At 44.4% G+C, this 13,660-nt stretch overlaps 1 protein-coding gene across 9 annotated transcripts in view; it reads left to right on the forward strand.

The window, feature by feature from the left end:
• LOC146870867 (SWI/SNF-related matrix-associated actin-dependent regulator of chromatin subfamily D member 2-like) overlaps window positions 1-13,660 on the forward strand; it is a 1,426,174-nt gene that overhangs the window by 1,098,857 nt on the left and 313,657 nt on the right. For all 9 annotated transcript variants that reach the window (XM_085647047.1, XM_085647050.1, XM_085647051.1 and 6 more), the window contains one exon: window positions 3,967-4,128. In XM_085647047.1, coding sequence (XP_085503173.1) covers window positions 3,967-4,128 — 162 coding nt within the window. The remainder of the gene's footprint in view (window positions 1-3,966; window positions 4,129-13,660) is intronic.

The following is a 13,660-nucleotide window of genomic DNA, read 5'->3' on the forward strand; positions in this document are numbered from 1 at the left end:
TATGATGAGCAACTTATCCTTCATCTTGTCTTGTTCCCCTTTAAACCCTGTCCTCCTCCCCTTTTCGTCATCAACGTCGTAGCCCATTGCACCCTTTTGCTGCTCCCCATCTGCTGTCTCTCTCACAAATTCACTGCTCCCAGTTTGCACCTGCACTGCTCTTGTAACACCACAGGCTACTCCACCTGCACTGCTGCTCCCCATGCACTCAGAGGTGCTACTTCCCCTGCACTAAGTGTAGCTTCGCATTGCCGTGCGTTGGTTTCCGCTTGCTCTTCTTTGCAACCTAGGATGCTCTCCTCCCACCCAGCCCTGTTTCTCTCTTGCAACTTACACCCTCATATACACTGCGTGGCTTCACAGGTATACCCTCCACTGCTCCCTCCTTGCACCCACACTGTTCACCCTCCCCCGCTTCTCTGTACTTGCACCCTGGCCTGCTTTCACTTGGTACTCAGCTTTGCTCCCCTTTAAACTATGTGCTGCACCCCCCGTTTAAGCTGTAGGGCTCCCCTGCAACCTATGCTGATCCTCCCTTGTACCATGGTGAGCACTCCACTTCTGATAATGCCACATGTTTTGACGTGGTGTAGTTAATGGAGTGTAGTGTTCTACCTTGTTCGCGTATACCCCAAGCTTTCAATCTTTTTTTTAGTAAACAAAAGCCAAACATATAGGGTCCGTCTTTCAGCCCTCTTCATCTCTTGGTCTGTTTAATTGTCATTCATATGTTGCTTCTGCCCATCGGAGCACACAGCATGAAGCAGTGGTACAGCCCACTTCATCCATTGGTTGTCTTGCTGTCTGAGCGACAGTATTTGGCCTAATCTTATGTGCACAGCTGCTCGAAAAGGGGTATAATTCAGTGCCACTCCTTTATTTTGATACTTTTACATATGGATGCCCAATACGTTTTCACATTCCATAAATGTTTTAAAAACATTGCACGCTGCCAAGGCCAAATCCATTGGCTTTGTCAATGTTTGTGTGCAGTTGGGAGTTTTAACGTCTTCCACCCTTTATAATGTAAGTAAGTAATTTTAATATGTTTCATTAATTACAATCTTACATAAAATGCACTTAAAAAACTGTCACTATTCTTCCTCATAATTGCATGGCGTGCATCTATAATTCTTTAACTGCTAGCACTTCCAGAATCGTCTCAGTTCTTTAATCGGGAATAATAAGAATAGCAAATGATGATAGGTAGTCTAACCAAGTTACGCAAAGGCTCCAATAAGTAATGCTGGGGTGGCATTGTATTATATGAGTCCATAATGTACTCTGAGTTCAGCTGATGTATAAGCTAGCCTGCTGAGCAGCAAGACTTGTGTTTCCAGGGTGGGCATAAATGCAGTATACGGAATATCGAGTTCCCATATTGACAGTACCTCCAGATCTTTATTGGAGGATAAAAAAAAAATAAACCAGGAAGCCCACGGATTTTCAGAAGAAGCCTCTGATAACAAGAGGGACCTGATAATTGCTTTCAATGATCCTTGCTTTGCCTTTTTCACAAGTGAACAATATGCTAAAACGTTTGCCCTGCAGGCAAGGTCCTGCCGCGCTAAGCTGAATTCTAGTTGCATTTGTTCCTGGGCACAGCTCCAGTGCATATGGAGAGATTTAACAAGTGGGTAACACGGCCTGGATGGGACTGATGGCCTTTTAACATAGAAGGAATTAATGTTGCTTTTGTGACTTGCAAGATTGAGGTAGCTGAAGAACTTTGGAGTTTGGCGTTAAGTCTACAGAGCATATGCCACCGAGGTTACTTTCAACCTCAACTCCGTCAGATGATATCTTGATGAACCTTTCTCTGTCATCCGTCAGCCAGATATTTATACCTTGAAGAATACTTCAACTGGGAGTGGCCAGAATTCAATATTTTCTCAGTTTTCTTCTGGACATTTCCAAAAATCGTTACACTTCACTTAGATGGATTCAATTCAAGTTTGTTTTCACAATTATAAACATTTATTTCATTTAATGCCCTTTGCAGCCCCATTATATATGCCTGATCGAGAAGGACAATATCATCTGCATACTGCAAGATTTGAACATGTGTGGTCTGGATCTTTGGAGGAAAATATATTGCTTTTCAAGGTGCTGTCCCAATTCTGCTGTATAGAGCCTAAACAATAAAGGGGCAAGAACACAGCCGTGCTTTAAATCCTATTAGTGTAGATCTTTTTTCAGACAGTATGATCTTTTCCAACCTTGAGCCGAACCCAAGTATGACAGTATAGGGAAATTGTTGCTTGAAGCAGAGTAGATGAAATTTGCCAACCTGTCAATTTCCTCCAAAGTATGTGTTGCTTGACCTTGTCAAAGACTGCAATATATACTCAATAAAACAGACATACAGCGGAAGTCCTTGAGAACTGATTTCCTGATGCACTAAATAGGAAATCAGTATTGTGTTATCTGTGGTGCTACAATTCGACCTAAACCCAGCTCAATGTGGTTAGCACAGGGTTGTGTTTGGTTTCTGGGCGCTGTAGAACTGAAAAGTCCTGACAGTGGGTGAAAAGCCTCTGAGATATGTACGTATAATCTATAATAGAGCCTCTGCCCAGTGTATAATGAGTCATTCTGCTGGCAGCAGGGAATTTACCACAAAAGGCAGGATTCCGATGCGGTTAGGAAAGCATTCCTACCTAGAAAGGCCTCCTAACGGCATTTGCTCCTTCTGAATCAGATCGGGAACGTGTCTTCCGACTGAGGGCAAGATTACGATGCGGTTAGGAACATAGGCTCCCATAGAAGTCAATTGGAGTCCAACCAAACCGTATCTGGAAGCATATGGATGCATCATACTCTGTCGGTCGTACTCTCTGGATCCGAGTCGGTCGGAAACCATTTCCAAACCGATTCGATCTGGTAGATTTCCTAACCGCATCCGAATCGGGCCCAAAGTGTCCAAGGGACCAATGACAATCTGGGAAAGCAGTCAGCAATTTCTGTTCTCAGAGGATCTTGCTTATGACGGTTTGTTCTAGGGACATTACGTGTACTTGTGCATAGGGCAGAACTGGCTATATCTAGTAATATGAGGTTAAAGTCACTTGTTATTATCACATCAAAGTTGAGTAAGGCACACACTACTGACTAACTCTTCCAAAAGAGTTTCACTGCTGGTTTCTGATCAATATTCTGTATATTGAGGTAGATTTTTATCAGAAGTAACCTACATGTTGAACCAGAAAATATTAACTTTTCAACCACAATAGCATGGAAAAGTGGACATGTTGGATTTAGCATCCTCGCGGTTGCATTTATCACAGTTGAAATATATGTGAACAACCCACCTGATGGTCTGCCTTACCTGCCTCCTGACACTGCTGGTGTTACAAATTCTTGGAAGAAATAAATAGGAGAAGTCTTTTTGCTCCAAGTCTTCTATAGAGGAATAATGTCCCAATTTGAGATCAAAGCTGTGGTATTCTGATCCCTGGGTGCCTTTTTAAGTCCAGCCACATTCCAAGTTAAAATTGGGAGACAGTGTAGTGGAGGTTCACGCATTTTTTCCTGAGCTTCTGCGACAAGATTACACCTGATAGTGTAATCTGGCTTAAAACACTGTAGGATTAGGTACATGATTGCAACCGAAACCTGCACGGAATTCACTGCAGTTTAGACATTAGAAGAAATAACTTTACTGGATCCATTTATTAATCCATTGATAGTTTGTTTGTTCTTTGAAATACTAACTGGGGAACAGAAATTTAAGGGTTAAGAGGGGCTTACATGTCACTTTGTAAAAAGATATTTGGAGTATCAAAACTCTTTGTACTAAGTCAAGGTACACAAAATGTGAGATATTCTTTGAAGCATAGTTTTCACTTTTCAAGTCTATCATCCTGTAAAAGCTTTAGAAAACGTTCACTGCCATCTGTCAGCACTGCTTACTAATAACCTCATGCTAAAGCACAAATGTTTACTTTTGTTAATGGTTTCCTCTAGCCTCTACAATATAAACTGGACCCCCGACTGGCCCGGCTGCTGGGTGTCCATACCCAGACTCGTGCCAACATCATGCAGGCCCTGTGGCTCTACATCAAAACCAATAAACTGCAGGACAGTCATGAGAAGGAGTTCATCAACTGCAACCGCTACTTCAAACAGGTCCGCAGCTCTAGTCTGTTTGTATATATTTTTTTTAATTGTATGTTAATCATTTATTATGCTGAAATAAATACCAGACAAGCAATTTGTGAACGTGCAAGGGACTGAAAGCAGCATATATTTTGTGCTCTAAATGGGAAACAGCCATTAGGACTCTCTTCTGTTGATAGAATAGGAACATTTATTGTGGAGCACTTTGCCATGAATGCATCAAACGGCCATTAATGGCAAAATTGGCTACCTGTTGGCTCCTTGGATTGCGGTTGGGCCTCAGAGAGAATTAAATGTGGATTGTTTCTTCTGTCTCACCACAGGTCCCAGTTTACCCTTACACCTTTGTAACCTATTTGAGGCAGCTCATATGCAACTCAGCAATGTTAAATGTTAATCTCCTTTTGTATTTGTTACTAAAACTAACAATACTGCCACCATTCTTTTAGTGTACAATTATTAAGGCTATATGTCACATGTATATTACTCACTGTATTTCCTTTATTTCCAGCATTTGATCTTTCATATATTCACATGCTAGAATCATTACCAGTCGTCAGGCTGGGAATCCCAGGTAATCTTAGATAGCATTAAATAGTGTTACAAATGTCCATAGGCCTCAACAACCGTGTTTGTTTAGTAGCATATCCCCCTCATAGCACACGTCGTGTGTGAGGGATTCTCCAAGGAGACCTCTTGATGACCTTATCCTGGTACGTTGTATGGTCTACCGTAGGGCTGACCCAGCTATACCTTCAGAGAACTACAAGTTGTTTTTAGGAACTAATCTTTTTCTGGTCCATGAAGACCTCTCCTCCAACACCAACTGTCATCATGACTGAAAGAAAAAAAATCAATTTCAAATCTCGTTCTACCTTAAGACAGAAAAAGATCTATTCTGATGGGCCACATGAACAATGTATTTATTGCGTCTATCCATAGCACTAAGCTTCACTCTGACATTTGTAAGACTTTTCCTTCTAAAACTCAGAAGGACAGAGAGAAGAGGTTAGCACTCTGTCTTGGAGAGTCAGAAGAAATAACCCCTCCCAAGGGGGATAATTTAGTGAAAAGTGCTACCCCAAGCACTTCCACGAACGCATCGCATAAAAGGAGATGTAGAGTTTCCAGAGCTGGGCATATTGTGTAAAGAGCCTGCAGCCACCTCCTCGAAGAAGAAAATGGAGTTGCCTCTGTAAGACACCCCAGAAAGGAAGAACATGAGCCTGCACAAAAACATGCATGAAAATCAAAGTCCTGTCTGGATCCTCACCATTGGCTCTTCAATTATGCTCACTAGCATTGCAGAAAAGACCTTCATCGTCGATGGAAGTCTCATTATCTCAAGCCCCTTACAGAGATTCTTTACCATGGCATGAAGCTTCCTCATTGTTTCTGGGAAGGGGAATGCCTTTCCCAATTGCGTATCCAGGAAAGCTCCAAAGAACTGAACTTTGACGAGCCAGTTGTCCAAGTACGGGTACACTCTGTGAACTTTTTTTCAAAGGAAGGCAGCAACTGGTGCGAGGCATTTGGTAACTATTTGAGGCGCTAATCTAAGGCTGAATGGGAGCGCCTTGAAGTGGTAGTGCCAGTGGCGTCACTAGGGGGGTGCGGACCGCACCAGGTGACACCATCACATGGGGTGACACCGTGGTCCGTGTCGACAATAATCTTGGCCGGTGGCCGGGTAAGGTTCGACAGACAGTAATATTATTTTGCATTTTGGTGTCACGGAGTCTGCGACACCAAAATGCTAAATAATATTACTGTCTGTCGAACCTTACCCGGCCGCCGGCCAAGATCATTGTCCAATTAAGCTACAACGTGGGCGTCCAGACGACGTTCGAAACGTCACTCACGTGACGTGGCTCCCGGCCCCGCCATTTTCATCACTGCCCATGGGTTTGCAGCCAGTGGCGTCACTAGGGGGTTGCGGGGGGTGCGGACTGCACCGGGTAACACGATCGCATGGGGTGACACCGTGGTCTGTGTCGACAATAATCTTGGCCGGCGGCCGGGTAAGGTTCGACAGACAGTAATATTATTTTGCATTTTGGTGTCACGGAGTCCGTGGCATCAAAATGCTAAATAATATTAGTCTGTCGAACCGTACCCGGCCGCCGGCCAAGATTATAGTCTAATTAAGCTACGACGTGGGCGTCCAGACGACGTTCCCGGCCCCGCGATTTTCATCACTGCCCATGGGGTTTTGCAGCGCCAGGTGCACGCTTGTCTTGTGCACGCTTGTCTTCCTCTGCAGCTGGTAAGTGGCACCCAGTGGCGTAGCTAGGGTGGGGCGGTCCACCCCAGGCAGCACTATTGTGGGGAGGACAAAGGCATTTAGATAAGACTCGGCTTGCTTTCGTGAACGGGCAGAGAAGGAATAGGACTCAGGCAATGTCCTCTTCTTTTTTGTGCTGGCAGCTGTCCCCACCTCTCTTCCTATTATTCCCTCTCTTTCTGTCTTGCTCCTCACTTACTGAAAACCGTGACTTGATGAAACGGTTCACAACCTATCTTTCCTTCTTTCATTTAGTTGCTTCCCTGTGAAATGGATCCAAAAAAGAAAAGACACTCTTGCGAGAAATGCCCTTTTTCTGACATTTTTCTATTCCAAAGTGCAGCGGGATGGAGAAGGAATAGGACTCAGGCAATGTCCTTCTTTTTTGTGCTGGCAGCTGTCCCCACCTCTCTTCCTATTATTCCCTCTCTTTCTGTCTTGCTCCTCACTTACTGAAAACCGTGACTTGATGAAACGGTTCACAACCTATCTTTCCTTCTTTCATTTAGTTGCTTCCCTGTGAAATGGATCCAAAAAAGAAAAACCACTCTTGCGAGAAATGCCCTTTTTCTGACATTTTTCTATTCCAAAGTGCAGCGGGATGGAGAGAAATAGGTTTTAAATATGAAAAATAAATACATAACTAAATAAAGCAAGACAGAGTGGTTGCAAAGTGGCCAGATTGGTTTTATTTACATCCAAATAAATCAGCATCACTTTACAGAGTTTGCCAGTGAAGCGCTACTTTTGTTTTCTCGTCTTTCTTTGAACAGCATTGTTGTTCCCAGGTGGGAAAGTGTACCATTCCTGGAGGGACTGCAATACCTGGTTGATGGGTGGATTGGAAAACAAAATGTGTACCATGGCTCTGTGTTTATGGATGTGGTCTTTTTAAACCATACTGCTTACGTTTTGTAAGGATATAAGCAATGGACATTGAAACGGTTCCCTTCAGGGCCCTCTAGTCATGTCCTTAACTTTTCAGGTAAAACCACTCGCTGATTTCTGAATAGTGAGTGAGAGATCGTTAAGGTAACCATGTTGTTTCTGCTTACATTTCACATGCTTTACTTAATCTTGCATTCCCTATGAGTGGTTGCTTTTACTTTTTTTTTTTAGGCAGGATATTTCTCTAATCAAGTGCATAATTTGAATTGAGCCACATCCAAGTGTTTATAGCGGGCACAATTAGGTTATAGCTGAAGGCAGTGCGAGTTTCTCTCAGTGGGGAAGTATGGTGTTCAGTGGGGGAGAGGATGTGGCACTATGGCCAGAGCTGTCGAATTTGGAACTGGGGAACCGGGTTCAGCCTTCATGACCAGTCCACCAGACCACTCTACTGAGGGAGCACATTCCCATGCTAGACCTTAGAAGGCCCCACTAGACCTTAGAAGGCTTGATGTCTTAGCACAAGCAGGTGTACCCTAGTGGCGTCAATTGTGGGTTAACCTTGAAGGCCTGTCCACCACAATCCATACTGAAGTTCATCTCCAGTCTTGCGGGCAGGCCTACGAAGCAGCACACCCTAGAGCAACAGTGATCCAGTCGCTGTGACTCTGTCACTGAGGTCACATGAACCTTGAGCCGGTTAGGGCGATGCGAACAGTGTGACCGCACTGGGTACCTATTTCGGGTGGGTGCGTAGTGTTTGCAAGTATATTATGGTTTAAAAAAAACTTGCTGCCTCCTTCCTGGCCTCCAGCAATTTTCAGAAACAATAAAAATGTCATGATAACTTTGGTGATTAATGTTCTTCCTAGAGAGAGATGGAGTTTTGTCTAGTGGAAGGGGTGACTCCTGGAAAGGTAGCACAGAGGGTTAATGTGCCTGCTGCAAAGGACATTTACCATGCAGATCACAAAGTGCACTGCTTTAATGGGGGGACCATGATGAATGGTCATTTAATGTCAGCTGTAGATGATGGATCCCTGAACAGTGTCATGTATGTGCATGTTTGCAGTGTGCTGAGGGGATTACCAGGTAATTATTCACGCAGCTCTCTGATGGATGTCACATGCGGTTTTTCTGAGTCCCCAGATAGATCATGCAGTCTGTGTGTTCTCTTTTGTACTGCCAGTCACTGGTGTATTCAACTGTGTAGCCTTGGACCATTTCATGTATGTGCATGTAATTTGCATGATCGAGGTAACTATTAGCGGCGATACTACGTGTCTCTCGGACCTCTTTCAAGTGCTCGCCGTCCTTTTTCCCCAACAACCCCCCCTCCCCAGGGGCGGCAATGTGAGGGATAGCCCCGGGCACCACAAGCTCTAGCTACGCCTCTGGTGGCACCTCCATTCTTCCCTTTGCTGTGTTTGAAAGTATGCCCTTTGTTTATTGGAAGTTCTTGGGCCGGGCTTTCCGTCTGGGTATCAATCAATCTGACACTTTCCTGTCCACTATGTGGCAACTCACCATGTATTACTACTAGCCCAGAGGTCTTTCTTTTTGAATCGTTTAGATCTTCCTGCATAGCCTGGCAGGCTCAATCTATTCCCCCCTCCTCTTAGTTGCCCTGGGCCCAGACCATCTGCTTCTTGAGATGGCATAGAATCCTTTCGTGCTGACATTTGTCTTGGGGCTGGACCCTCCCCCTCTACGGCCGTGGATTCAGGATCTCTTGTGACCCTCGGAGTGCCTTTCTTGTGTCAAATATCGGAAAGAGTTTTATACTGGATGAATCTTCTATCTTTGCTTTTTTTTGCTAATGTTGCTTGTGCTATTTTTAATGCTAATTATAGATTTGTAATGCTAATAATATTGCCTTCTGAATTCAGGCCAGCCAACATTAAATTGTTGTTACTGCTGCTGGCTCTGTTTGGCAAGGATGTCTGCACCTTTGAGTCATTTTGGTGATGGGTATCTGATGTTTGGGCTTCTGTCAGGGACCCCTCCTCTCTCTGGCTCCCTGGCCTTATTTGGATTTCGAGCTCCTTATCATTTGCAATATTGCCTCTGTTTCTATACTTGTTTCTATGCTTGTTTTGGCACAGCTGGTTAAAGGAGATTTTTCAGGTCCTTAATCATAGATGTAAAAACTTCAGGCAACAGTTGCTAGTTTCTCCACTATGATTCTGCAGTGGCAGTCTTTTGGAGTAGCTCTTTTTTTCCAAGTGTTCTAGCGATGGCCGGTGCTATAGTTTGCATAATGTGCATTTGGACCTCCAGCTTATGTGACTGCCAAGTGAGGGCATTAGTGACTTCTAAAAGTGTGGCATTAATTGATGCAGGATATCTTGGTTTTTGTGCAAGTCTTGGCTTTTTTCATTCCTGGTCTCCTGGAAATTGTCATGGGACGTCAGATGTGTGTGTGTTATACTGAGCAGACTAGCCCCTTGCTATTGCATCTCCAACCACGGCATAGGTCTGTTTCCACTCAGCTCAATACAGCTGTCTCTTGATGTCAAGGGGCTGGTTGGGATAGTTTCCATTAGGTCCATTAGAACCCTCACTGCATCCTTGGTGTGTATTTCTACAGTGATTTCACCGTGTCGAGCCTGTTGTGGGGACCTGGAGCCTGACATCCTTGAAGACGAATAAATGGGTTTGTCGCCCTCTTGACAGGGCACTACTAATGAACCTGAGGAAAGTTCTATCACGCCTGTATGTGAGTGGCGTAGGTATCACAACTTCTGACGCTATTCTTGGAGACTGTTTGATACGTTGGAGCCTTTTCATTACTTTGGGGGCATCCAAGTCCATTTCATTACTGATGCTAAGCCCCTCTTTATCGGGGAGGGCTCTCGACCACCTCTCTTTGACATCCTGTCACTATCAGCTATCATAATAGCACTGAAGTCAAATGTTGAGCCCCCTGAGATTCCAGCTGGAACTCTCCTATAATAATCGTCCAGGGGTTTTGGCCCCTTTGCACCCTTCTTTGTGCTCCTCTTCGCACAAGCTCTAATCTGCTGCTTTCTACTTCCCCCTTTTACAATGGCTGCTGCTCTTCTCTGCAAGAAGACTATGAGCTACTTTCCAGCCTGAGGCGAACACGTTGCTTTAACTTGCTGCCGGTCACCATCCGGGGTCCTTCTTGATGTCCCTAGTGCTTTTCGGAACAGTATCAAGGCGGTTGTCAATAGGACTCATTAGGCACCAGCTGGGTTAATATTTTCTTCCTATTTTCTTCCTGCGCGTCTCATGGCGTGAAGTGACTCAGGTGCAGCATATAAAATGTTTGTCCGCGCTAAAAGCCTAATAGGTGCGTAGTCAACAAAAGTAGCCATTCGCAGTGGCCTCACATACACCTGCACCCCTGTGTCAAAACGAGTGGAACTGCTGCTCAGTGCGTGAGAAATAATGCACTGAAAAGGAAGAGTCGGAAAGGTGAACACTGGCTCTGCACTTCTGAATATAAATAAAAAAGTAGCATTCGTTTTTATCATATAACTTTCTTTGGTGAGGGAAACCAATTGGTTAATAGAGTTACAAGCTCTCAAACAATTTACTTGTGCCCTGTATTATTTATTTCGCAAAATTTTTGCCCTCTCGTCTTCCGTGTTAAAGAAAGTTGTTGAGTGATGTCTTGAGCAGAATGAATAGCAATGACACTGTGCCTGGTAAGACAATTGGCATAGTTGTAACCGTTGACGGGTGCAGAGCTACTGTTATTTAAGTAAACTCCAGTCAGGTCCAGTGAGCATGATGCGAAGCGCCACACATTGGAATGGGGCAGGCGTCTCTGCCTCGAAGGAATGCGTCAAAGCCACACTCCACATTTTCCAGCGCGTGGTTAAGACTTCTCTATGTTGGCCTGGAGCAAGGGGAGGAGTTATGAAAGGACGGGTAACACCTCTGCAGTGCTTTAGACTCCGGTGTAGAGGAGTGTGCTTGGAAAGGCCCCAGAAGGACCCCTTCCGTGGGTGCCGCACAGATGAATACATCTCCTCGAGGAGGTCCATCATGGATTCATGGGATAAGTCATGAGGGGGTGACACCATGAGTTACCCGCACCGGGTGACACCAACCCTAGTGACGCCACTGGGTAGTGCTGCCCTGCCACTGAAATCAGACGTATTTCCTTTGTTTCAGGTGGATAGAGATGTGAAAATACAGATCTTGAAGGTCCAGAAAGTTTAGGAAATCTCTCTGGATCATCAGGAGGACTTGTTGGAGTGTAACCATATGATAAGGCTGCTTTCTGAGAAAACAATTCTCAGAGGTCCAGAATCGGTCTTCATTGTCACCTTTTTTTATTAATCAATAAGAATCTGGGATCAAATTCCTGGTTTCTCTGGGATCTGGGGACCATCTCTACAGCTCCCTTGAGGAGGAGGAGCATTTCCTGTTGTAGCTCCCTCTGGACAGAAAGCTTTAGACCTCAGCCATCCTTGTCTTTATAAAACAGCTGCACCTGCTAGCTGTTGGAAGCGTGCATTTGAGATATCCATTGCTGCATCAGTGATGGCTGCAGAAGTTAATGACCCTTCTTTGGCAATTGCTTTTATAGCCTCCTTTTTGTCCTCCAGGATGATATGAAAAAGTGGCGAGATGTCGGTCCACATCATTTGATCATAATGGGCAAATATTGCTAATGCAGTAGCAGTCTTAATGGATGTCGCTGCCATCAAACTAATCCTCCTGCCCAAATTATCTATCCGTCAGATTTCAGGATTTATAGCCAAAGCCTGAAGTTTCATACAATGTCAGAATAATTCATACCACATGGTTCTGTAGTCAAGTGCAGTGTCTGGACTGTAGCATTTATACAAACACACCTTAATACCCGATTTAGTCTTGTAAATGTAACCAGGTCACTGTCCTCCAGCTACAGAAAGGAGCTACATTTATGCCTCAGGGATATTAGTGCAACGGATGTACAGAGGCAGCAGAGAATTATGTGGTACATAGACTCACACAGAGATGAAGAAACAGATGAACATTGGTGCATGGTTATGTACTAGCAAGATCACAAACTGTACACAGACATCGGGTCAGAAGATCAGAGTGCAAAGGTGATGTGCAGTTGGTCACGCAGCACTTAATATGGATGTTTGGTTGCAGAACAATTCATGGCCAAATGACGATGTGCTCTTGGGCTTAGAGGCCTTACACAGACATCCGGTTGCAAAATATCACAGGGTGCTACAGTGATGTGTTGTCAGACACACAGCCCAAACATGGATATCTAGTTAAAGGAATGGTTCCCTCTAGGTAACAGCAGAGGTAAAGCGTATGGGTTGTAATGAATCACAGTGCTGCTTGCTAGGAATGTGCAGGTTTCAGTGGGTATTGGTAATAGGCTACCAGTCTAAGCATTCTTTCTGACCACCTCATGGCAAAAGTTACAACACCGGATTTTGGCTCTTGCTGATGACAGGAACTCTGTGTCTCATTAAGAAGCAGGAGTAGCAAAGTGTTTAACTCAGTGGTGGGGATATAGTCCTAACCCCATTAAGGAAGAAAGGGACGAATTTTATCTTTGGTTCTTGCTTTCCCATACACTGATGTGCAGAGCTTCTTGGGGTCAAAGAGGTACACTGGAAATATTGCACGGGTCAGTCTTCGAGAGCTTGCCCAGGTCCAGTGATTCAGTGAAATTCAGTTAGCCCATGCCTTTTGGGGTGCGGTAGTTGTGACCAAGTACCTTTCCTTTCAGTGTGCTAGCTCTCCACAGCAATCAGTTCTATATGAAACTGTCACTTTAGTTTGTGTGTTGGCTTTACACTACTTCTTTACCGTGAAGCAGAGTATACAGGGGATGGATAGGCAGCCTATCTTTTCCGTATTAGGTGTGCAACATTTGCCCTACCTTTCCGCTGCTACTTTTTACAGGAGTTTCTCTTGTCAAGCTACATGCTGACTTGCTGGGATTGGGCCCAGTGAGCAATAAAAGATCCTTCTTTCTGTAGGATGATGATTGAGCTAGACAGTTTCAGACAGTTTTACTTGGTGGAGGAGCAGAGGTTGTCATGCAGATGGAGAGGGAGACTATCGCAATGCCACTCTTTACAACTTTAGGATACAATCAGTTTAGGGCGACCAAATTTAAAAGTACCCTTACGTTTCATGTACCAAAGTACTCTCATGCACATACGACATAAAATCAGGAGAATTTAGGGTCCCAATAATGACATCCTTCATAGGTTTACCAAAGGGGGCCAGTAGGCTATCTCAACACTGGGGTTCAGGAAACAAACATGTACCCTACTTCTATAATCAGCTGCTGCCAAGTGATAGAATTGTCATGTCTTTGGTCTCTGGGCAGTAGCTACTCATTTTAAAGGGATCAGCATTTTCGATGGACTCCTTCAT

Source organism: Triturus cristatus, chromosome 1_1 (assembly GCF_964204655.1).
Source record: "Triturus cristatus chromosome 1_1, aTriCri1.1, whole genome shotgun sequence".
NCBI classification, from domain to species: Eukaryota; Metazoa; Chordata; class Amphibia; order Caudata; family Salamandridae; genus Triturus; species Triturus cristatus.